The sequence below is a fragment of the Theobroma umbraticum genome, unplaced genomic scaffold (genome assembly GCF_002168275.2).
Source record: "Theobroma umbraticum cultivar Fairchild unplaced genomic scaffold, ASM216827v3 scaffold_228.0, whole genome shotgun sequence".
NCBI classification, from domain to species: Eukaryota; Viridiplantae; Streptophyta; class Magnoliopsida; order Malvales; family Malvaceae; genus Theobroma; species Theobroma umbraticum.
The window spans coordinates 1263051-1288225 of record NW_018397274.1 but is presented as its reverse complement, the minus strand read 5'-3'; the positions used below and the strand labels follow the sequence as shown (position 1 = coordinate 1288225).

Genomic DNA, 25175 nt, shown 5'->3' with positions numbered 1-25175 from the left:
CGAATGATGGTAGAAAATTTTTTGAGAAATAGAAGGGGAATGGCTTAGCGGTCTCCCGACCGAACGTGCTGAAAGTGCTAACTCTTTTGTAGAAATACCTTTCGTTTTGTTGTTTCTAGATCTCCCTTTTTCTGTTAAAAGTTGTCTTTTAGTAAATACGCACAAAACCCTTGCTTGACCACTTTCCCAAAACTTGGATTTCCTTTCCTCTTTATCGCTCATAATTTCATCAAATCAGAGTCAACATATCGCCCAAAGCCCCGGTCTGATTCTTCTTTGTTTGTCAATCAAACACCTCAACTCATCATGGGCAATCTGTGCAGTTTCCAAATCGGAATAGACACTATAATCTCTGATTTCCGGGATTGTATTGTTGGGCAAGCTTGTTACACATGTAAGCTGAAAGGAAATCATAAAGCTCTGACTCGGGCACGGGAGAACCTGGAAGCGAGAAGGGACGACTGGAACGACCGTGTTGAAAGAGCTGAACAAGAGTTTATTAAGCGGTCCCACGAAGTTCAACTTTGGCTTGGAAGAGCGGAAACAACGATAACAGAAGCTAAGGCTTTGACAGATGGTGCCCCTGGAGAAATTGAGAAATTATGTCTTGCGGGATGCTTGTCCAAGGATTGCAAGTCTAGCTACAAGTTTGGTAAACAAGTGGCTAGAAAACTTAGAGAAACTGTTGTTCTGTGGAATGAAGGAGAATTTGACAAGATTGGTGAGAAGGAAGCTGCATCCAAAGTGGAAAGAAGACCTTCTGTGCCCACGGTGGGCTTGGGATCGACATTGTCCGACGTCCGGAGCTCACTGGAAGATAACAATGTGGGCATTATTGGTTTATATGGGTTGGGAGGAGTCGGCAAGACGACTCTCTTGACCGAAATTAACAACATGTTGTGTGATCCGCCAATTCGTTATGATGCTGTCATTTGGGTGGAGTTGTCTAAAAGTGACACTGTTGAAAATGTTCAAGAAAAGATTTGGGAGAATATACGTCCTTCAGATGAGCCGTGGAAGGAAAAAGGTACTGGTGATAATGCTAAAGATATCTCCAAAATTTTGAGTCAAAAGAAGTTTGTTTTGTTGTTAGATCAAGTGTGGAAACCCGTGAAATTGAGGGATGTAGGGATACCTTCCCCGACGGTAAATGGGTCTAAAGTAGTTTTGGCTACCCGTTTGTCACAGGTATGTTGGGAAATGCAAGCCGAGCTGATAATTGAAGTAAAGTGTTTGGGAAAGAATGAAGCTTGGGCATTGTTTCAGCAGAAGGTTAGAGAAGATACCTTCGCGATAGCGATCCAGAAGTTCGAGAGGCTGCTGATAGCGTGCTGCAGATGTGGTGGACTGCCTCTTGCCCTTATATATTGGTCGGGCCATGACGGGCAAGACGAAGCGCGAATCATGGGACTTTGCTAAAAAGGTATTAAACTCTGCACATAAATTTGAGGAAATAAGAGAACTATATTCTGTTTTAAGCGACAGTTACGAAGCCTTCCCTTCCGATCGAATGAAATCTTGCTTCCTGTACTGTACTTTGTTTCCTGAAGGGTCGCTTATTTTGAAGTCCAGCTTAATCAACTATTGGTTTTGTGAGGGGCTTTTGGATACTTTTGAGAGCATAAATGATGCTCTAACGCAAGGGCACTACATTATTGAACAACTCGTTAGTGCCAATTTGTTACAACAAGATGAGAAAGACGATTATGTGAAGTTGCATGATGTGATACGTGACATGGCATTGTGGATAGCATGCGAGCGTGAAGCAGCAGGCAAGAGGTTTCTTGTACAAGCAGGGCTCCGATTGACTAAAGCACCCCAGGTTGGAAATTGGAAAGATGTGAAACGAATGTCATTGATGCAAAACGAAATTAAAAATCTATCATTCATCCCTCGTTGCCCCAAAATTGAAACTCTATTTCTCAACAGCAATGATTTGCAGGTCATCGAGGATGGCTTCTTCCGGTTTATGCGTAATCTAAGAGTTCTGAACTTGTCAGATAATAGGAATCTAACAAGATTGCCTGAGGCAATTTCAGAATTGGTTTCTCTGGAATGTCTTGATCTTTCATCGACAGGTTTAAGAGAGTTGCCAATTAGGCTGAAACGCTTATCAAAATTGAAACTCTTGGATTTGAAGAACATAGAGAATATGGAAAGAATACCAAAACAACTTATAAGTAGTTTCTTAAAGCTGCAAGTGTTCAGAATAAACGAGAGTGATTGTAGTTGTCTGGATGAAACCGAAGAAGGCAATGTCCTGAATGGTGGTAATGAAGGTCTAATAGAGGAACTGGAGTGTTTGCAAGATTTGAATATGCTCAGTATTCACATAGGAAGCACCTCTGCTCTTGAAAGATATTTGAGCTCCCCCAACTTACGAGGATGCATGGTAGAGCTATGGCTACACACTCTTTCTCAGTCAGAGGAATTGAATGTTATTTCTTTAGCGAATATGAACCTAGAGAGCCTAAATGTATACAACTGTGAAAGAATGAAAGAGGTGATGACGATACAAATCTCAACCAATACTCCTCGCTTTGACAAACTGGGGACGGTCGAAATCTCATTCTGCCACAACTTGAAGGACATGACCTGGGTTATCCTAGCTCCAAATCTAAAGTCTCTCACGGTAGGGTTTTGTCAAGAAATGGAAAATATAATGAGCAAGCGCAAACTGAGTGAAGTTGCAAATGTGGTTGGAGACCTCGACTCTAAGCGATTTGATAAGCTCCAAACTCTTTGGTTGAATACGCTGCCAAAATTGGAAAGCATATACGGGGAAGCCTTGCCTTTCCCATGTTTGACAGATGTCGTGGTGATCAGCTGCTCAAAACTGAACAAGCTTCCGTTCAACTCTGACAGTGGAAAAAAAATCAGCATTACAGGAAACCAACAGTGGTGGAAAGATCTAGAATGGGAGAATGAATCCACTCAAAATGCTTTTCGTCCTTGTTTCCAACCTGTTTAGAAAGTAATGTTTTCCATCTATTTTTCTATCTTTCATTTTCCATTTTCTTCAATCCTAATGCTGTGCTATTGCTTGCTGCTTTTGAGTGATAATAGTTTGCTGCTTTTAGTGTTCGATGTAATGTTTCTTCCGAAGTCCTATCTATCACTGATGACTATCAAGGTACATTTTTGTACTTATGTACATTTTTGCTTGTAAATTTTAAGATTGAGACTTGAGAGTTAAGACCATCTTCAATATTATTTTAAATTTTTTATTTTATAATTGATAGAAAAGGGATTTGAACTTTACTCTTAATCAATGAATCACATATTTAGGTATAATAATATTATTTTAAGTGAAAGTTTACAAATATTTATAGGTTATGGGATTAAAGATGTTTGCCTTATATTTTTTTATCAACGCTATTTTTCATTAAGATACAAGCACATTTGTGGACTTCAGTACAAAGAACCAAACTTGCAAATGTTTTCTGGTTTCCAACAAAATCAATGGTTTCGTTCCAATACAACCTTACTTTTGCCAATTTCTAAGGATTGGTCTAGAGCTTAGTTATAATAGAACTTTATTCAGGTTTCTTCATCACCTACAATTAAAAGTGGAAGGTGAGCGGAAGTGAAAAGTGAATATATCCAAAGAAAATGATTGGGAGCAAAGAGAATAATATATATATATATATATATATAATCAGGGATATTAGAGAATCATGGCAGATATCATAATGACGGATAATGAGGATCATGACAGATATGATAGATATGCTTTTTGACTTAGTGATATAATTTTTTGATCTAATTCTCTTAATTTTCTTAATTATAGGACGTTACAACCTTTATTTAAGCATTACACTTTATTGTACAGATTGTTTTTCTTTTATATTGATATTATGACTTGTATATAAACGAATGAATATTAATCCAATAATCATTCAAGAGAGTATTCAAACTTAACATGGTATCAAAGTAAGGTTGCAGACAATCTAAGCTAAAATTCTCTAATGGTCGATAAGAGTGGGAAAGGGGTAAGTAAGGGTAACGAGAATTTGGTATCCACCATAGGTCCGACTACACTAAACAGTACCTTGGTCAATACCAAATTGCCCTATTATCTGTATCCCCTAAATCATCTTGGCCTAATATTTGTTACACATCCACTGAGTGAAACTGGGAATAATTACTTGGAGGCATAGTTTCTTGAATGCTCTACAATCCAAAAACAAAGTGAGGTTCGTGGATGGATCGATTACGAAGCCAAAAATCAATTCCTCAAATTTCCAAAGTTGAGTATAGTGTAATGCAATAATACTATCTTGGCTAATTAATGCTCTTTCAAAGGAATTGCAAGGAGAAGCAGTACATACAAAAAATGCAAGTGAAATACAGGCAAATCTCCAAGACTAATTCACTCAAGGCATTGCACGTAGAGCCTATGAACTCAAGTGAGCAATTATGCTTTTGCAATAGGAGAGAGTCTCAATCTCTACTTATTATGGAAAATTGAAAGCTTTATGGGATGAAGCACAAACCTTTCAACCCTTATCGGTTTGCACTCGTGGAAAGTGCACTTGTGGTGTCTTGAGACAAATGCAGGAGATGAACGAGGAAAAAAAGGTATTTGAGTTTCTAATGGGATTGGACAAAAGTTACAAAACCATGCGCTCTCAAATTCTTTGCTTGGAGTCCCTGCAGACTATTGGAAGAGCTTATACGATTGTGGCACAAGAAAAGAAGTAGTTGGCAATGGCTGTATCATGATCCACTATGCCCAAATGAGCCACTTTAATAGTGAGAAATCAAACAATTAACGGTGCAAGGCATGAAAATGGGCAAAAGGTAGGTGATCGGGAAGTCCATCGTGGAGGGGAAGGAACTCATCCCTGTTGCACTCATTGTGACAAAACCGGGCAAACTCGTGATTCTTGCTACGAGATTGTGGGCTACCAGATTGGCAACAGAGATAGGAACCCAAGGGAGATCAGACAAAAACACTAGCAATGGTGGCTGGGAAGCAAACTCATGCGTTTGCAGTTGATGGAGAAGTAGACACTGGTCATGGACCTTATTCATCTGTGCCTTGGCTCACACAAGCCTAATACTAGCAACTAATGGATCTATTGAGCCGGCAGACAAATGAGTCCAACTCTAATATTGGACCAACAGTCAACATGGCCTTAAATGTCCACAATACAAATTTTTCTAGTAAATCATCTGGCAAGAACAACTCATGGATAATTGATATTGGAGCCACAGATGATATCACTCATCAAATTAACAGTTTGTTCAACATGGTTAAAAATTCCAATATCCCACCTATCTAAATTTCGAATGATGATACTATGCCAATACATGCTATGGGCTAAGTGAATCTTGGGCCCAATTTAACCATGGATAAAGTTCTTGGCGACTTTGATTTTTGTTTTAATTTGCCATCTGTGAGCAAAATAACTCGTGACTTGAACTATCTACTCATTTTGGACTTGATTTTTGTGTGATATAGGACTTACTCTTGAGGAAGCTTATTGGAGCGGGTAGTGTGCGAATGGATTATACTACTTGGAGCCAATGAGGCGAGCAAAGTTCTTTTGGCTAAAGGCAAAGATAATGCATTGTTGTGGCACCATCGATTAGGGCACATTCCTTTGGATCATCTTTTGATAGTTTTAGATTTATTTGTCACAGCACCGAAAAGAACAACTTTCTTTGCCATGCTTGTTGTAGAATGAAACTAACTAGATTGCCATTCCTAGTTCACAGCAATAAAAGTTTGCATGCCTTTAATTTAATCCATTGTGATATTTTGGGGCCTTATGTTGCATTCTTTTCATGAACACATTATTTTCTCACTATTGTTAATAATTATAGTCAGGACACAATTTAATGCATAAACCAAGATATTGTGAACAAACAACGGTTTTAAATTTAAGCATGAAAATTTGGTGGATCATTATTTTGAGCATGGCATGGAAAGACAAACCAGTTTCACAGACACACCTCAGCAAAATGGTGTGGTGGAATACAAACATCGCCACCTCTTAGAAGTAGCGTGAGCACTTCGATTTCAATCCAACCTCCTGATCACCTTTTGGGGTGAATGTGTACTCATTGCAGCATATCGAATCAATCATATGCCACTCTAAGTCATAGACAATTAGAGTCTGTATGAGAAATTGCTTGGCAGACCTCCGTCATATGATCATCTCAGATTTTTTGGATGCCTCTATTACGGACATGTCAACAACAAGCCTCATGATAAGTTTGTCTCTTGAAGTAAACCAAGAATCTTTGTTGGCTACCCTTTAGGGCAAAAGGGATATCACATATATGATCTTGAAAGTAAAAAGTTATATGTTTTTTGAGATATGCAATTCTGGGAAGAAACATTCCCATTTGACAAAACGAAAGTTAATGATTCAACTACTGAGGGTGCACATCAACATACACAAACCACTTTTTTTACTCCGTTTGATGAACTGCCTAGACACTTAAGCCTTGAAAATACCTTGTAGTAAAAGCCAATAGGCAATTCACCAATGTCGCAACATTCGGAACAAAACTAAGAGGTCACATCATCAATGTACCTTTAAAAAGAGTCAACACATTTAGAAAACAACACCGACCAAATTGATGATTCTATCTCCTCTCTAATTAAGCCAAAGATAGCAATACAAGAGAATAGCATTTCTTCATCACATACAACACAACACATTGTTATTCTATCAAATGACAACGATAAGTATTGAAGCAATTATCTGGATATGATTTTATTTTGCCCTTTTCACTAGTTCCTAATTTGCACTCTTCCTCTCATTTGACCAACTCAATGGTTTATCTCTTATCTCACAATATTTCTTAATTTAAATATTCCAAAGCTTACAATGTGTTCTTAGTGATCATCTCAGCCATCGATGAGCCAAAATCATTTTTTCAGACAGTCAAAATACAACATTGGTGTGATGCCATGGCCAAGGAGATATCTGCCTTGGAAGTAAATAATACCTAGACTTTGACCTCTACCTTGAGGAAAATGAGTCATTGATTCTAAATGAGTGTATAAAATCAAATACAATGTAGATGGAATAGTAAAACATTATAAAGTAAGGCTCATCACCAAAGGTTATACACAAATTGAAGGGGTTGATTTTCTTGAGCCCTTTGCTCCAGTTGCAAAATTGGTCACAGTACACTGTCTTTTGGCTATTATTGTCATATGTCATTGGGAGTTACACCAACTGAATGTCAACAATGCCTTTTTACATGAGGATTTAGAAGAAGAAGTCTGCATGAAAATTCCTCAAGGCTTTGCCAGAAAGGGAAAGCAGCGTGTTTGTCAACTCAAGAAATCTTTGTATGGACTTCGTCAAGCATCACGAAATTGGTATCAAAAGTTTACTAATTCCTTACTAGCCATTGGATTTGTTCAATCACATGTCGATCATTCTCTATTCACGTACTTTGCCAAGGAGTCATTTGTTGCAGTATTAATTTATGTTGATAACGTTATAAGAATGAGGACTGATGCACTCAAGATTTCCCAACTAAAAGCTCACTTGAATCGTGAATTTTGTATTAAAGATTTGGGCAAGCTGGAATATTTTTTGGGCATTGAGGTGGCATGTTCTCCATCCAGCATTGTCTTAAGCCAACAGAAATATCTGCTTGATATATTAATAGATAGCGACCTCACTAGTTGCAAACCTGCTTTGTCACCTATGGACCAACAGGTCAAGCTCAATACTGATGAAAGATCACTTTGTTCTGATCTAGGGCAGTACAAAAGGTTAATTGGAAGATTATTATATCTCACTATCAGAAGAACTTATATTAATTTTCCCGTTCATGTACTAAGCCAGTTTATGCATTGCCCATGTCAGCCTCATTTCGATGCAGCTTTAAATGTTCTTAGATATCTGAACGGGTCCCCAAGCCAAGGTTTGTTGCTTCTTGCTAATAATTAGTTGACCTTCAGAGCTTATTGTGAAGCAGATTGGGTAGGTTGTCCACAAACGTAGGTCAATCACAGGATACATCATTTTTCTTGGTTCATCTCCTATCTCATGGTGATCCAAGAAATAGTCAGTTGTTTTTCGTTCCTCCACAAAAGTAAAGTATAGGGCCATGGCCACGACAACAAGTGAGATTGTATGGCTTCTTAGATCATTAGCTGACCTTCGAATTTCACACCTATTACTAGCTTAATTATTTTATGACAATCAAGCTGCACTTCACATTGCTGCGAATCTAGTTTTTCATGAACGTACCAAGCACATTGAGATAGATTGTTATTTTATTAGACAACACATCTAGTCCAAAACCCTTGTTCCACAATCCATCTCATCACAATTTCAATTAGCAGATATTTTTACCAAAGCTCTTGGACGGAATCGTTTCCATGATTTAATGGTTAAGTTGGGCGTTACTAATCTTCATGCTCCAACTTGAGGGGTAGTAATAAAGAATATTAAAGAATCATGACAAATATCATAATGAAGGATAATGGGGATTATGATAGATATGCTCCTTGACCTAGTGACATAAATACCTGATCTAATTCTCTTAATTCCTTAATTATAAGATATTACAACCTTTATTTAAGCATTACACTTTATTGTACAGATTGTTTTCCTCTAATATTGATGCTAAGACTCATATATAAACAGATGAATGTTAATCAAATAAATCATTCAATAGAGTATTCAAACTCTTCAGTATATATATATAGTGCAAAATTTGATTAAATCTTAAGAATAAAAAAATGGGTGAGAGAAGCGTATCGAATCATGATGTTAATTAGTGACTTGAAAATTAATTAAATTTGATTGTTTCATATAGATGGGAAAGCGAATACGAAGGTGGAGGTTTCCTTATGGTATAGTACAAGTGTTTGAAACTCAAAGAATAAGAAGAAAGAAAAAGAGAATTCACATCTTTGTATCAACCCACACATTACAATAAATTTAACTTAAAATAGCACCTTTTAAAAATGTGCTATTAAAAATATTTTTATAAACATTTTTTAATACTTTTTAGAATTTTTTTAAATTTATAAATTTTTAAATGTATCATTAATAAAATGTAATTATAGAAATTACACATAATAACAAAGACTACATTTTTTTATATTACTATTAAATGTGAAAAAAGTAAAATTAAAAGTTAAAGATTTCATTATACAAAAAATATATGTTACCTAAAGAAATGTGATTGAAACTCAATTTTGCTGTAGTGACATAAATCCAATTATTAAAATGATAAGAAAAAATTTAAACTTTAAGAAACCGAATCAAGAAAGATTTCATTATTCGTTGTATATACACACACACATATATCTTGTTTTAATTTATCAAAGACATATAATAGTTTTCAATTCAATTTAGTTAGCTTAAAAAAATGTTTCACCGACATTCATTAAAATTATTAAAAAAAAGTCTAATATAAGCATACAATTGGTAGAATTAAATTTTGGATAGTTTCAATAATAATAATGGAAGAATGCTAAGAATAAAGTCCTTTGAACAATTATGATTATTTTAGAGTTATATTTGTTCAAACAATTACGTTCGTTCAAATAATTATGGTGGAAAACCAACAATTATGTTTGTTGGAAAATAAACCCTTATGTCTGTTAAGAAGAGGCATCTTTACCTAGAAATACACTTTCTTCTAGGACAAAAGAAAACACAGAATAGAAAAAACAACAATCTTTCTTTAATTCCCAATATTGTCTAGATTTCTTTTATATCCTTTTGCTGTAAAGAAATCTTATAAAAGTTAAGTAATCTTGTCATACACCGGTGGATACTCAATGAATCGATTTTGTCAATGCAAAACATAGTCAATCACTAGTCTTTGTTTTATCTTTGAGGTTTATATATCAATAACTCTTTTACACACTATAAATGGGGGAAAATAAAATCTTAAGGAAACTTACATTGTTATATACCTTTAAACCATTTCTTGATTTTTCAATTCTATATTTCAATAATCTTAAGGTTTTATTTAGTTTTAACAGTGACTACTGCAAGTTAAACACTAAAGGAATTGGCTTCTAATTTTTGTGAAATTGGACAGAGTTGATGTTGATAAGGAAAATGGTAAAATGATTCCTCATCGGATTACAAGGTAAGTTTTCTTTCCTTATTAGATATGCATGATATTATATGTGATATGCATGAAAAACATATGTTGGTTTTAAAAAAAAAAAGATTTTGTTATATTCATATATAATCTTGATATGCATGAGGTTATTTTTGTGTTTAACAAACTTCCTCTCATGGAAAGACAATAAGAAATTTCTAAAATATAAGAAAGAGTAGATGCCTCTCAAGGATTTTAGTAATCATCTTTAAATGGAAGAAGATTGTTGCAACCAAGATGAAGTCACAAACAAGATGAAAAGGATAAAGATCCTAAAATAAAGCATATTGAGTTGTGATAAAAGACAAACCATCAAGGTCCATCTAATAAGAAGGTATGTAGCATTCTTATTATACATTAAAGTATAATAATGACAATATACCATCAAGGTTCGCATGATGAAAGATACAAGGTGTGGGTATATGACACTCTTATCATACATGAAGGTACAATGGTGTCAATATGTACATATAACATCTTGGTATATAATGCATTTCTATTTTATCATTGAACATATAACGATGCAAAATAAATATTCAATATCTTTGATATTACATTCCTATTGTGCAACAAAGACACAATGATACTTATGTGAATATATACCTTGATGTGTTATTTGACATTTTGATATACATTAAGGTACAATATTGTCAACTGAGAAAGAAAAGAATGTGAGTAAGCTTTTAAAGTCTTTGTATGGATTAAAACAAACACCTAAAAATGTGTTTGTATTAGTCATAGTCTCTGTTACATGTATGGCAAAAATAAAATATTCTGGACCAATAATAGATGCATAATCAATTTTATTAAACTTCAATGACCCCTACAATTAAGTGTCTCAGTTTTATTTTTTTTACGTTGAGCAAACTCTTTAGTAAGTGCTATAAACGAAAGGAATCTGACCAGATCTTGGTGATTTGATGATAGCTACTCCTCTTCTTATAAGAAACATTGAAAGAGGGAGACAAAAGCTACTTTCTTTATTTGCAGCCGCATGATTCAGATTAAGAGCATATTTGGCTTGGTATTTTTTTAACTTAAAAACTATTATAAAGCTCTTATAAAAAATAATAACTTTTAAAATTAAGTTAAAGTTATTTGGTAAATTTACTTTTTATAAACTCTTGTTTATAGATAAGTTGTTTGGCAAAACAACTTATATAAACTCTAATTTTGATTAAAATTATTATAAAGGGTATCTAACAAATCAAGAAAAAAAATTGAACCAAATAAAAAAATATGAGTGTGAAAAAAATATAGTTTTTCCTATAATATCATGAATTGCTGAAAGATAAAAGAAAAATATATAAAAAAAATTTGTTGTCATTTTTTAAAAATTGGCTTGACATTTATAATTTTTGGAGTTGCACAAAACTGATGTTACATACAAGGAACAGAACCCAAAAAAGAATAAGGGAAGCCTAAGGTGGTTATAATAATAGGTCCAACTAGGTTAGGAAAAGCACTTTAGCTATTGATTTGGGAACCCATTTCTTACTGAAATCACCAACGCTAATTTCATGCAAGTCTATCAAAGTCTTGATGTTGTCACCAACAAAATTTTCCTCCATGAACAAAAAGGTTTTGGCTTTTAAATTTTTTTCCATTATTTTAGACAAATTTTGTTGATTTTCTTAATGGGTTATTTATTTTGTCTAGAAGTGCCACATCATCTACTGGGTACTGTCAACTCAAATGTGAAATTTACTACTAAAAATTTTAGGGATTTTGTAATTCTTATTGCCAAAGGAATTAAAGTCTATTTCAATTTTCTTATAATGCCGCCTATTGCTATACCTAAAAGAAAAAAATTCTTTAAAACTGAGTTAGTACTAACGAGTACAAATATTAACTTCTCAATTTTCATCTAATGTATCTCAACAACCATTAACTTATTTGACTAATTATTTCAATCATAATTAATAAATATTATATACATTAGAAAGAAGTTAAGAACAAATAAACATCACAAAATTGTCATATCAAATAATAAACTGAGAAATATCAAACAATAAAGAAAGTTTTCAAAGCTAAAAAAAAAGAACAATAGAAAACAAAATGAAAAACAAAACAGTGAGAGCAAGAAAAAATAATACCTAGATGCAGTTTTGAATTGTAGGTATTCTTTTCCCTTAATTTTTATAAGAACAAAAAAAACCCTAAAAGAGGAATAAAAAAGGAATCAAATTTCAGAAAAGGGGAAAGGAGAGAGGAAGGAGTATTTTTTAAAAGAGGATCTTTTGGAAAAAAAATAACTCTATTAAAAAGTTGGCATGGTTTTTTTGCAAAAAAAAAAAAAGAAAAGAGAAAGGTCATATTTGGAGTTTTTTTTAAGCTTTTTTTTTAAAAAAAATTTACTCTTTAAAAAAAAGTTACAATTTTTTTTAAAAAAATTTCTCACAAAATAGTATTTAGTCTAATTTTTACTTTTAAGAAATATATAAACTAAAAATAAGTTAAACCAAATAGACACTAAGGAGATTAACTTTCTATTCTAGTGCTTGATAGCTTCTTTTCTTTCTTTGCTTTCTTTTTTAACTTTTTCATCTGACTTGATTTAATTAATTTTTTCAGTACAGTATTGATGACAGAGTTTGTTTTCAAATAGAATAGTTCGAATAATTTAATAAAAATATATTGTCTTCAACATCCTAACTATTTTAATAAATTAAAGAGAAAAAACAATTGTTCTCAAATTAGCTAAATGCTAAATTTTAAGGCAAAATATTCAAATATTCTTAAATTTTAATCAAAATTATACTGATGTTCATTAGTTTTAGAAATAGACATTCTGCCTTAAAAGTCTTAACACCATTAATAGAAAAAATGAAAAGACTAAAATATCTTTTCCTCTTTCTGTAAACTTTTCTCTTTTTCAAACATTGACCAGTTGGCGGCACTCCCTCGTGCATGTCGATCATCCCATGGCCAGATTTGGCACTCTTCCATGTTGAGAAGTGCCAGATCTGGTGCAATCTAAAACTCCTGATTTGACACAATTTGTAGCTTCAGATCTGGCTTGAGCTTGAGCATTAGATTTGGCATTTTTCGAAGGGATCTAGGGGAGTGTGAAAGCTCCCTTAGTAGCGAGCATGCTAGTTCCGAGTGGATCAAATGGGAGAAAAAGGCAACATTTTTTTCAAAGAAAGAAAAAAATTTAAAAATAAAAAATAAATATTTATATAATATTGTAATTTTTGACATGTTGGAGGGGAAAATTATCCAAAAAAATATTATCACATCAAGTTGACTAATCGTTAGACTTATGTATTTTGTACTAAAAAGTCTTTTGAGATTGAGTGTTTATTTATCAATCTCATAGACGTTTGTATAATTTTGATCAAAACTTAAAAGTATTTAAATATTTTATCTTAAATTTTGCTATATACTTCATGAGCATATCAAGGATGCTAAATTTTAATATATGCTTCGTGAACATATTTTCCTGGATAAAATTTTATGTATAAATAATCTATACATATCGAATTAACTGTTTTGACAAAAACACTAAGCGTTAATTGTTATATGCGTCAATTTATTAGAAACAAAGACAAGTAAATTAAAGGCAAATAAGCACCTAAAATAATAAAAATTAATTAAAAAAAAGGGTAAGTGGGTGACAAGACTGCGAATGTTAACAAACACTTGCCGTTTGGTATCAGGGATGTAAAGCACATTCCCTGTAATGTGGCTTATTAAATTACAATGCAGTGTTTGTTTTGTAACAGAACACTGTAATGTAAGATTGCAATGCAATCACATTGCAGTCAAGGGATGTAATGTGATTGCAATCCAAAACCAATGCAATCACATTACACTGCACCCTATAATGTCTTTAAGGATAATTTTACCCATCTTTTAAAAAAATTACTCACAATACCTTTCAAACATTATTCATTATCGTTTTGGGGGTTTAGGGTCTGCAACTTCTTCTTCATTTGCAGCGCTGTCCCATGCACCAAGCAGTAGCATCAACGTTGCAACGCTGGGAGTGTGGCGCTGCAGCATTGTCCCCATTCACCAAACAACACTCCCCCTTCATCAAGCAATCTCAGTGGAAACAAATATCATGTGTTAATGATTATTGTATCCCACAACTTCTGCTCCGTAAGTTGTCCAAATATCACAAGGAAAACCTGTAAGTTGGTTTGGATGGTGCTGCCACAGTCACCAGATTGGGCAGGTTCTTCTTTGGTTCAACTTTTGTTGCAGGTACAACATTTGTTGTCATCCCTTCCAGAGTCTGCTTTCGTAAATCACTAGTTTCCTCTAAAAAAACACACAACTCATTAATAAGATAAGGGAAGTTATTAAGATGATATAGAATATTTTGATAATATGTAATAATTGTTGTACATAAACCCATCCTGCCTTAAAAGCCAGTTGAACTTTACTGCAGAATTTACCATAAAAAAATACATGTTAAACTTGTATTTTAATATATAAGGGTAGTTTTGAAAATTAACATTACATTTCTTGTAAAGTAGTAAAACAAACACTGCAATGTTATCTTCTCTGCATTTTAATCATTACATTACTTATATACCAAACACTGTAATGTTATCTTCTCTACAATCACATTGTATTGTAAAGTACTAAACGCCACCTTAATCCAATGGAAGTGTGCTATGCGCTCCATTTCGGAGCATTTCAGTAGACCTCCTAACAGGTAACAGGTTTTTTTTTTTATATAAAAAAAATTGACGGAATAGGTTTTAAATCTTTAAATAATAAAAATATTTTTATGATATACAAAACACTAATAAATTAAGTGATTTGATAGTAAAAAATTGTAAAAATAAGAATAAAGTTTGATACCATTTAGATAACAAAATTTGTAATGTGATGATGAATACGTATACGGTAGTCCATGGGTAACAATACGTACAGTGTCTTTTTCTTCCGCAAGTTAGAATCAAAGCTAAGGGAAATTTTGGTTGCATGGCGTGATCCTTGGCACGCATCAGAAGCGCGTGAAGGCAATCCAGGTGTAATTGTCGTAAATTTTACGTTAATGAAGAATAAGATATGATTTGAGTTTAAAAATAAAATTTTTATTTGTTTAATAATTTATAAACAAAATATTCGATAAATCTCGTAAGCTCACAAAATTTGCATAAACTGCCTTTGCCCTTAAACAGTTTCCAATGAATACCCATCTCCCGCATGATCTCTCATGATTCCTGTCTCAAAATTGCAGTCTTCTTTTCTTCTTTGTTTATAAAAACATGGGCAATTTGTGCTCAACCTCAGCCTCGGCAGAGCCCACAGTCTCTCGTAGCTGGGACTGCAGTGCTGGACAAGGTAATTATACATGGAAGCTTGAAGAGAATCTAATAGCTCTAAGTGCTGCGTTGCAGGAATTGAGAAGTTTAAATCATGATGTCGAGCGCAGGGTTGAACTTGATGAAAGTCAAGGAGGAAAGGTGCTCGACGAAGTTCAACTCTGGCTTTCAAAGGCAGAAACTACTGTAGCAGAAGCTGAGGAATTGATCAAAGATGGTCCTCAAGAAGTTCAAAAGCTGTGCTTTGCAGGCTACTTTTCCAAGAATTGCAGGTCTAGCAACAAGTTTGGTCAACAAGTGGCTGCAAAACTTGAACAAGTAGTTGATCTAAAGAGTGAAGCAGTTTTTGATGCGGTGGCCTTTAATCAACCTGTATCTTCAATAAGATCTAAGCCCACAGTGGGCTTGGAATCAACATTGTTTGAGATCTGGAACTTACTTGAAGCAACAGAAGTAGGAATTATTGGTTTATATGGGATGGGTGGCATAGGTAAAACCACAATCTTGAAACAAATTAACAACAGGGTCTACACGATTGGTTATGATGTTGTAATTTGGGTGTGGGTATCTGCCGATCACTCCGTCGAAAAGGTTCAGAAACAAATTGGTGAAAGGATAGGCCTTTCAAGTGAGCACTCATGGGAGTATAAACATTTTGACGAGAAAGCTGTAGATATCTTCGGAGTTCTGAGAGGAAAGAAGTTTGTGTTATTGTTAGATGATTTATGGGAACGGTTGGATTTGATCAAAATAGGGATACCTTTGCCGACGGAAGAAAATGGATCAAAAGTAGTTTTTACGACTCGTCGTTTAGATGTATGTAAGAAGATGAATGCTCAAAAGAATATCAAAGTGGAGTGCTTAGCAATGGATCAAGCTTGGAAATTGTTTCAAGAGAAGGTTGGAGAAGAAACCCTCGATAGCCATCCATTAATTCGAATGCTGGCTAAAGAGGTGGCTGCAGGGTGTGGTGGGCTGCCTCTTGCACTAATTACAATTGGTCGAGCCATGGCTTGCAAGAAGTCACCCGAGGAATGGAGATACGCACTTGAGGTATTAAGGAGATCTCCGCATAAATTTGCAAGATTGGGAGAAGGGCCGTTTCCTCTTTTAAAATTCAGTTATGACAGCTTGCCTTCCGACTCATTGAGGTCTTGCCTCTTGTATTGTAGTCTGTATCCTCAAGATTATGCTATTTCCAAAGCAACATTAATAGATTATTGGTTTTGTGAGGGGCTTTTGGATGAATCTGATAGCATAAGCAGTGCTCGAATGCGAGGATACTACATTATTGGTGTTCTTGTTGATGCTTGTTTATTAAACGAAGACGGAGAAAAATTTGTGAAGATGCATGATGTAATCCGTGACATGGCATTATGGATAGCATACCAGTATGAAGCAAGCGAAAAGAGATTTTTTGTTCGAGCAGGTGTTGGATTAGAGGCTGCGCCAGAGGTTGAAACATGGAAAGGTGTAAGAAGAATTTCCTTGATGCAAAATGGAATTAAAGAACTATCATCAACACCAACATGCCCTACTCTTCAAACTTTATTTCTCAACAAAAATTATTTGCAGGTAATTGGGAATGACTTCTTCCAATTTATGTCTACTCTCAGAGTTCTGAACTTGTCAGACAATAGGGGTTTAAGAAAATTGCCAGAGGGAATTTCAAAATTGGTTTCTCTTGAATTGCTTGATCTATCAAGGACAGGTATAACAGAGTTGCCAATTGAGCTCAAGAGTTCAAAAACTTTAAAACATTTGAACTTGAGTAGCATGTTGAATCTCAAAAGAATCCCACGAGGATTGATATCCAGTTTTCCAAGCCTGCAAGTATTTAGAATGGTTTTATGTGTTGCTTATTATTCAGATGACATGGAAGAAGACAATCTCCTGCAGAAGGATGGTAATGAAGGTCTATTAGAGGAATTGGGGTGTTTGCATCATTTGAATCTGCTGAGTATAGAAGTAAAAAGTGTTTCAGCTCTTGAAAGATTGTTGAGCATCCAAACCATACTAGGCTGCACTGAAGAGTTACTTCTTAGTGATTTTAGAGAGTCAAAGTCATTGAATGTTTTAGCTTTAGCAAATATGGAGCATCTAGAGAGACTAGATGTTCACAAATGTGACCATTTGCAAGAGATGATGGTGCTGAAGTCAATAGAAAGGGAACAGGAAGGAGGATTTTCAACTAATATTCGTTGCTTTCCCACACTGAGCACGGTTTCTATTTACAGATGCCCAAAATTGAGGGACATGACCTGGCTTATTTTTGCTCCACATCTACGGTCTTTATCGGTAGGGTATTGCACAAATATGGAGGAAATAATGAGTGAAGGAAAATTGGGTGAATGTGCAGATATGCTTGAAAGTCCATACCTGCCTCCATATGCAAAGCTCCGGACGCTTCATTTGGAAGAACTACCAATACTGAAGAGCATATACTGGGGAGCCATACCCTTCCCATGTTTGAGAGAAATCACAGTAATTCGCTGCCCAGAACTGCAGAAATCAAATCATCAAAATGAAGAGTGGTGGAAAGAGGTTAGATGGATGGATGATACCACTCAAAATGCTTTTTTACCCTCTTTTAAGTCTCTTCAATGATGAAATGCAGAAATCGTAAAGAATGCAAAGGTGTGTGATATTTAGAAGATAATGTTCCTTTTAATTTTCTCTTTTATTACGCATTATCTTGCAATATCAGAATTTCTTCACTCTTTTTTATAGTCAATTCTTGCAATGTTCCTTTCTTTCTACTGTGAAATTGCTTGCCATTTTTGGGCTGTGTTTTGATATATTGACTTATTTATTCATCAACTATCATATTCCTCTTACAAAAGAATTATTTTCTTCTACTTTTTACTCTTTTCCTTCACTAAGTATTAAAGTTTAAACAATCTTTAATACTACTTAACAACTAGAATGAAGGTTGAAAATTTTCACATTTGCGTTGTCTGCTAGAAGATACATATTGAACTAATAAAAATGGAAAATTTTTTAAAGAACCAAGGTAGAACAGATTCTCTAATTATCAAGGCCTCCTATCTTTGGGTTTTCTGCTTGGTGAGATTGATGGGTGTGCAACAGGGCCTACTGATAAAGACGGTGAATGAGGAAGCTGTTGTAAATTAGGATGAGAGGGTGGCAGAGTTTGTAAATGAAGCTTCATGTTGAATAATTTGAGCCTCTGTCAAAAATGTTTTATTAAATACTTTGGCTTTTTTATTTTCTGATACATGCAGAAGAGTGTGATCAGTGAGAACCAATTAAGAGAAGTGTAGAAGGAATATGTCCTTGATTTGTCAAGTTCACTTCATAGGGAGGGGGTTGAAGATTTAACCATATACTTAAAGAGGATGCTAATGAGCTGCAGAAATTTTGAGGGAGTCTGTTCTGGGAAACGTGTTCTGTTCTGTTGCTTCTCTGACCTTTTAGGATTGCCTGAAATATGACTTTACCAGTAAGTTAATTGTGGTGTGGGATGTTTTTTGTACTTCAATCTTTGTCACCCATCCTTCTGTATCTTTTGAAGGCAAGGATTGGTAAGTGTTCCCAAAAATGAGAGTGATGACCAGGTTCATTAGATTTCATGCTTGCCATCTCCCGAGAATTTATTTAAGTTAAATACTGGTGGCGCAGGGAAAAATGGTCTAGGGCCAGCTAGTGTTGGAGGTTTAATTTTGACACTGTCAACTAAGGTAATTCAAATCCATCATGGATAATGATGGTGTGACTAGCAGCCTGTTGGCAGAGGTGTGAGTGCCGAAGGAGGGCTTGCTGCTGGTGTGTGCTCTAGGTATGTTGCTTGTGTATGTGGAGCTAGGTACCAAGACTGCCTGATTTTGCGAGCGATGGGGTGGGGAATGTTGTTTAGTTAGAGCAAGTTTTAGAAAATTATGGGTGTCTGATAGCAGAAGTTGGATTTATTGAGGTGAGGCATACTAGGAAGAGAACAGATTTGTGGACTTGCTGGCCAATATAAGATACTTGGTAGCTCCAGGAAAGGTAATTTTGGATACTACCTAAGGAGTTGGGGGATCTTCTGGGGCATGATATGAATGAATAACCTCTCTATAACTAATTCTACGGAGAATTGTTTTCTTTCATGCTCTGCTCTTTCCAGGCAAAAAGTTAATCATGAAGATTCTTATATTCTGACGTTGTGAGTAGCCTTTTGGAGAAGGAATGAAACATAGTTTTAAACTACCTAGGAAAACACACTTTGGAGCTAGGATTTATGAAAGTTTTGCCTGCTCTGTTGTACATAATTGACATAGGAGACTAATAATGCTCTTTATACTGAACTTTAATACTGAATAATTGATACATTAGTGTTATACAGCTGATCTACTGTTTAAGGCTAATCCTCTTTAATTATCATGCAAGACTATCTGACATGAATTGCAATTTCTGATATGTCTTATGTTATAGAAGAAAAGGACACCTTTTGAATTGATGAATATTCAAAATTTTGGCTTGCAATCTCGATTCACTTGGTATGGCAACTTGGAATGACTTAGTAACCATCAAAATCATGGTTACGGCTTACATGCTATTTTTGGGACTAACTATAGAACTACTAATGATGTACTAATGACATTTCTTCAATTCTCTAATAATTATAATCCACATGTCTTCTTATTCTTTAGGCTTGGGCAGGTCCATGCTGAGAAAAATGATAACCTGATCTGTTTGTTTGATGATAGCTGCATGCATGTCAAAAACAAAAGTGGCAAGGAAGAATGCTGGAAAGATCTACAATGGGAAGTTGCAGCCATACCCCTTGATGTTTTCCTTTTATTTTCGTCAGTGTTATTTATTATTTACTTCTGTCTTGGGTTTCTGGTATTGTTATTTTGTATTTCTCCTGTCTTGTGTGGTTGTCTTGTTTGTTATCACGTTCTGTAATTAAAGTGTTTGGCAAGTATTTGATTTATATGATCTGGTTTCTTAATTTTCAATGGTAATTGGTGGGTTTAAGCGAGAGGATTTCTTGCTTTCTTTTATATTGTAATTTACTTCTTTCGATCTTTTTTTTTTCTCTCTAAAAGAAAGCATCTTGAGACCTTATTGTCTCTTCATAAGTTTTAAGATTACTTTCACCTTCTACATTAAAGCAATAAGATAAGTATTTACATGTTTTTTCTCTTGTACTTTTTACCAAGTACATGAGGAAATCGAATCCATATGTCTTTGCTTTTCTAACTCTTTTGCTTCTTCGAAGTTCAATAGTTTTTTCACTATTTTTTGAAAGTTTATTACTCTCCATTACTAGTTTTTGGATCTTGGAATTGAATTGAACCTTATTTCATTAAAGATAGTGTCTCTTGATTCTATAACCGTATTAATGGAATATGAATTATTGGGTTCTATAACCATCAAACGATATGCTTTACAATGTTTAACATATCTTATGAATATGCATTCAATTTCTTTTTCATCCAATTTTTGTTCTTTGGTTTTAGAACGTTGATTATGGCTCTACATCTTCAAAATCTTAAACAATTAAGGTTTAGCTTCTTCCTTTCGATATCTCACGAGGACTAATTTTACTCTTTTAGTTTGAGATTCTATTTAGTATATAACAAATCTAAAATCTTTTTTCTAAACCCAAATTAGAAAGTAAAGCATTTGACTATTTTCATACGAACTCAACTCTTATATTCCACTACATCATTTTGTTCTAGTGCATATGGAGCGATAATCTCATGAGTGATACCAGTGGACTCAAAATACTTGGAATCAGAATATTTACCTCTTCTATCACTTCGTAAGCATTGGATAAGCAATTCATTATACAATTCAATTTTATTTTCATACATTCTAAACTTTTTTATTTTTTCATATTTATAGCATGTAATATGTAAACATAGCAATATCAAGAGAAGTAATTTATAAATGTTATAAAGTATTTCTTTTCACCAATAGATGGAGTACTATGCATGTCATAAACATCGAAATGTATTAATGCAAGCAATTTGGAGTTTTTTTTTTTTTACCTTAGGAAATGAACTTCTAATGATTTCAGTAACCATGCGTGTCTTGCACATATCATTATTTTCATCAATATTAGCTATTAACTCTAATTTAGCCATATTATGCATTCTTCTATAATGGACATGACGTAATCTATTATGCCATAGATTAGAAAATGCTACTTTAGTATCATGAACATTAAATGAGACATCAATGTAAGTAGAACTAGTAACATTCTTATTAATAATAAGCTTGAACAAGTCTTCACTTAAGTATCCACTTCACACATATTGTCCACCTTTTGTAAGAATGAACTTATCCACGTCAAATGCTAATTTAAAATCATATTTATTCTACAAGTTACTTGACACAAGGTTCTTTCTAACTTTCAGTATATAATAGATATTTTTTAGTACCAAGTACTTTTTCAAAAATAAATATGAGTTCTATGGTGCCTTTTCCTTTCACTTTTATAGTGGAGGAATTTCCCACATATGACATAGTTTCATCATTAATCGCTTCTAAAGACTTGAAGAAACTCTTGTCCTTACATACATGTTTAGTTAGACCAACGTCAATCCACCATTCTCCATCATCTTGGAGAATATTGACTTTGGAAATCATAACAACAAACTTATTGTTGTTCACATCTTGTGTTTTGTATTTTGAAAGTTTATATTTCACTTTGAAGTGTCCAAGTTTGTTACAATGGAAACATGAATCCTTTTCGTTTCTTTTGATCTTGTGACTTTTGTCATTCATATCAATAAAATTTTTTCTTTTATTGTACGAAACCGACTTACTTGATGGTTTGTGTTCCATTACATGAACCTTGGAAGTCTCAAGATTAATTCTTTCCATTAGAATCCTTTTCTTTCATCTTGCTAGACTTCTTCTTGTTTGTAAGAATTTTCTTCCATTCAAAGATGATTACCAAGGTCCTCAAGAGACATTTATTATTTCTTATATTTTAAAAGTGTTTTAATGTCTTTCCATGAGAGGGGAAAGTTTATCAATTATAAAAGACACCACAATAACTTTATTCATATTTAATAGCTTTACTATGCATATTACATAAAATATCATTCGTATAAAGTGAAGAAAGAAAACTTATCTTATAATCAGATGAAACCCCATTTTGCCACAAATGATTGTCGTTAATAGATTCTTCTTTAAAGCAATCTGGCTTGACTATGTTAATAGCCATCTCTTTTAGTGAAGTTATTTTAAATTTCAATAACATAAAAGATAAGTCTTAAAATTGTTGGTGCAAATAGGATTTAGATGGAATTCAAGGAACCAGTAAACCTAACTTCAAGGAAAGTCTTTAAACCTTATTTTAGTCCCACCACTGGGTATGCAAAGAGGAATAGTGCAAATTGAGAAACAATAAAGCTAACGCCTAACCTTTCTTGCACTTTACAAGGATAGACTGCTAGATACACCCGAAGATTTGTAAAATTATTTGACCTTAAAGCCTACTTTCTGTAGTAAGTAAATTAAGAATTTGATGTAAAATCTCACATTGAGTAGGAGGATAAGTTAGGAAATCCTTAGATGAGCACATAGATTACATATTTTGAACATCCAACTTAGTTTTAACTTTCAAAAGAATTCATTTACACTTTTGGTTGTTTGCCACTTTTGAAGAAGACTTAGAAAATTGTGTGATTTTTATAGAACCCTCCAAAAGAAAAGATTGTTATAGAACAATCATTATCATCATTTTTTATTTCAAAGAGATTGTTCTATAAAAATCATATATTTTGACCCTTTTCAAATTTAAAAAATTTTTTGCTTTAAAAGTGGCAAACAATCAAAAGTATAAATGAATTCTTTTAAAGATTAAAACTAAATTTGATATTCAAAATGTGTAATCTACATGCTCATCAAAAGATTTCTGAATTTATCCTCTTAGTTAAGATGAGATTTCGCATTTAGATTTTTTTAATAGATGATAAGAACTTAAGTGTTTATATTTATTTTCGGAGCATAACACTTCTATCTCTTTAATGTTTCTGCTCTTGTTGTATTTGTTTTTAGTGTATTAAAATAGTTGGTAACAAATCATTTATATAGACTTGCAAGTATCTCATCTCAAAGACACAACTCTTTCATCAATGTATCTCTTTATCTAAAAGACATCTTTACATTTTACGAAACATAATTTTTGAATAAAAATATTATTTCAATAATTATCTTATGAAAGAATAATAATTTATTTTATAAAACACAATATAAAAAGATAATTTTTTAATTAAAAATATAATTTTTTATTTTAAAAATATGCCAACAATTTAGAAATAAATTATGCGACAAAGTGAATCATAGGGTGGCAACAACCTTTGATAGACGGCTGCTAGAGGTTCCGGATAGGAAGAATTTGACTGGGGAGCACAAAGTAAAGTTATCTCTAGCCATTGCTTTTACACGTTGGAACATTTTTAATACTAGGAACGAAGTTAGTGTGAACAGCAAGAGTCCAGGCGTGATGACAACAATAAGAGAATCCAAAGGAGCTACGGTACAAATAAGGCGGAAATAATAAAGGAAGGAAGATAAATATAGAAGAGTAAACACAAGGACAAGTGGACAAGACCAAATGAAAAATGGGTCAGGATAAATAAATATGGTGCTTTTCAAAGAGATCCTCAAAGGCTATTGTTTATGTGAATATAAATAAAAAATAATTTTTTACAAAATTATTTGATTGAGCTAGTTTATATTGTATTTATTTAACATATGTAAATAAATATGTGATTGAGTTAATTGAAATAATAATTTTATTATATTCATGTACTATTGACATGATGTTAATATGAAAGATAAAAAATATCATATAATCATATTATCATGTCATATTAACATGTTACGTCATCATCAATTATAATATGTCAATATAATATATCATGAATAATTATGATATGTTAGTATGTCACATCAATGTCACATGATATAAAATAATAAATAACAATTTGATTAAATTAATCATTAATTATAAAAATTTATTTGACTTAAAATAAAAATATAAAAATATATTTAGTTCAAAATAAAAATATAAGTACTTAATTGAAAGTAATAAAAATCTAAAAACTTATTTAAATCTTTTTTATAATTTAGTTATTTTTTTAAAATATTATTCCGAATTTTTTTCATTATTTTTCTTGAAATAATTAATTAATGTGGTAAAAAGCTTTTTTTTATTATTATTTCATTTCCTTTCCTCGTAAAAGGGGATCGGAATGCAGTGGTGTCCTGGCCCGAGGTGGACATAGCTCTTTTTATGTCGGATATGAATTTTGTTGGGTTTCCTTAACTTATTTTATTAATAAATATAATATTTTTATTAAATTTTAATTATAAAATATAAATTTTTAATTATTTTAAATCTTAGATATCTCTACCAATTGGATTATCTACTCATTTTATTTATTGAAACTATGTTTGATTAATATTTTTTATATTTATTTTCTTAAAAAATAATAATTAATTACAAATAATAAAAATATCAACTAATAGAGCTTGCTTGCACTACACTACCCCTGCCGAGTTTTTAGATAGCCTCTTACCTTTTGATGATGAACCTTAGGGGGTAAAATTACAACCATTATTATTCCAAGTATTATCATCAAATAAATGTTTTTCTGAAGATACTTGATATAATTTTAAGGTGATTAATATACTTCAATTAAAAAAAATGGTTGATGAGTGCATGCAAAGTAGAGCATATTAATTTGGGGATGTAACTCATATTAATGGTGCAAGAAAGAAAAGCTGTTTCTTTCCTTCTTTTTTTTTTTTTTTTGT

General features: G+C 33.2%; 2 protein-coding genes across 3 annotated transcripts; both read left to right on the top strand.

Moving 5' to 3' along the window:
* The first annotated feature begins 68 nt into the window (after window positions 1-68).
* On the top strand, window positions 69-3146 carry LOC110427319 (disease resistance protein UNI-like). The gene is made up of 2 exons (XM_089785459.1): window positions 69-1328; window positions 1372-3146. Exons 1-2 carry the CDS (start codon window positions 307-309, stop codon window positions 2969-2971), a joined length of 2622 nt encoding a protein of 873 aa, XP_089641585.1. The 5' UTR covers window positions 69-306; the 3' UTR covers window positions 2972-3146.
* A 12045-nt stretch (window positions 3147-15191) lies between these two features.
* LOC110427123 (putative disease resistance protein At4g10780) lies at window positions 15192-20378 on the top strand. 2 transcript variants are annotated; one of them, XM_021442542.2, is made up of 2 exons: window positions 15192-18026; window positions 20099-20378. In XM_021442542.2, the coding sequence occupies exon 1, from the start codon at window positions 15333-15335 to the stop codon at window positions 17994-17996; it is 2664 nt and encodes an 887-aa protein (XP_021298217.1). In that variant the 5' UTR covers window positions 15192-15332; the 3' UTR covers window positions 17997-18026; window positions 20099-20378. The 2 variants fall into 2 exon arrangements, with proteins under 2 accessions (XP_021298217.1, XP_021298216.1); XM_021442541.2 differs by having other exon boundaries at window positions 20042-20378.
* Window positions 20379-25175: the final 4797 nt, after the last annotated feature.

Excerpts from the sequence above, each read along its gene's own strand:
- LOC110427123 (XM_021442542.2), top strand. The coding sequence starts at position 15,333 with ATGGGCAATTTGTGCTCAACCTCAGCCTCGGCAGAGCCCACAGTCTCT.
- LOC110427319 (XM_089785459.1), top strand. The coding sequence starts at position 307 with ATGGGCAATCTGTGCAGTTTCCAAATCGGAATAGACACTATAATCTCT. Across the intron at positions 1,329-1,371 it reads TTCGAGAGGCTGCTGATAGC|TCGGGCCATGACGGGCAAGA; the intron begins GTGCTGCAGATG and ends CTTATATATTGG.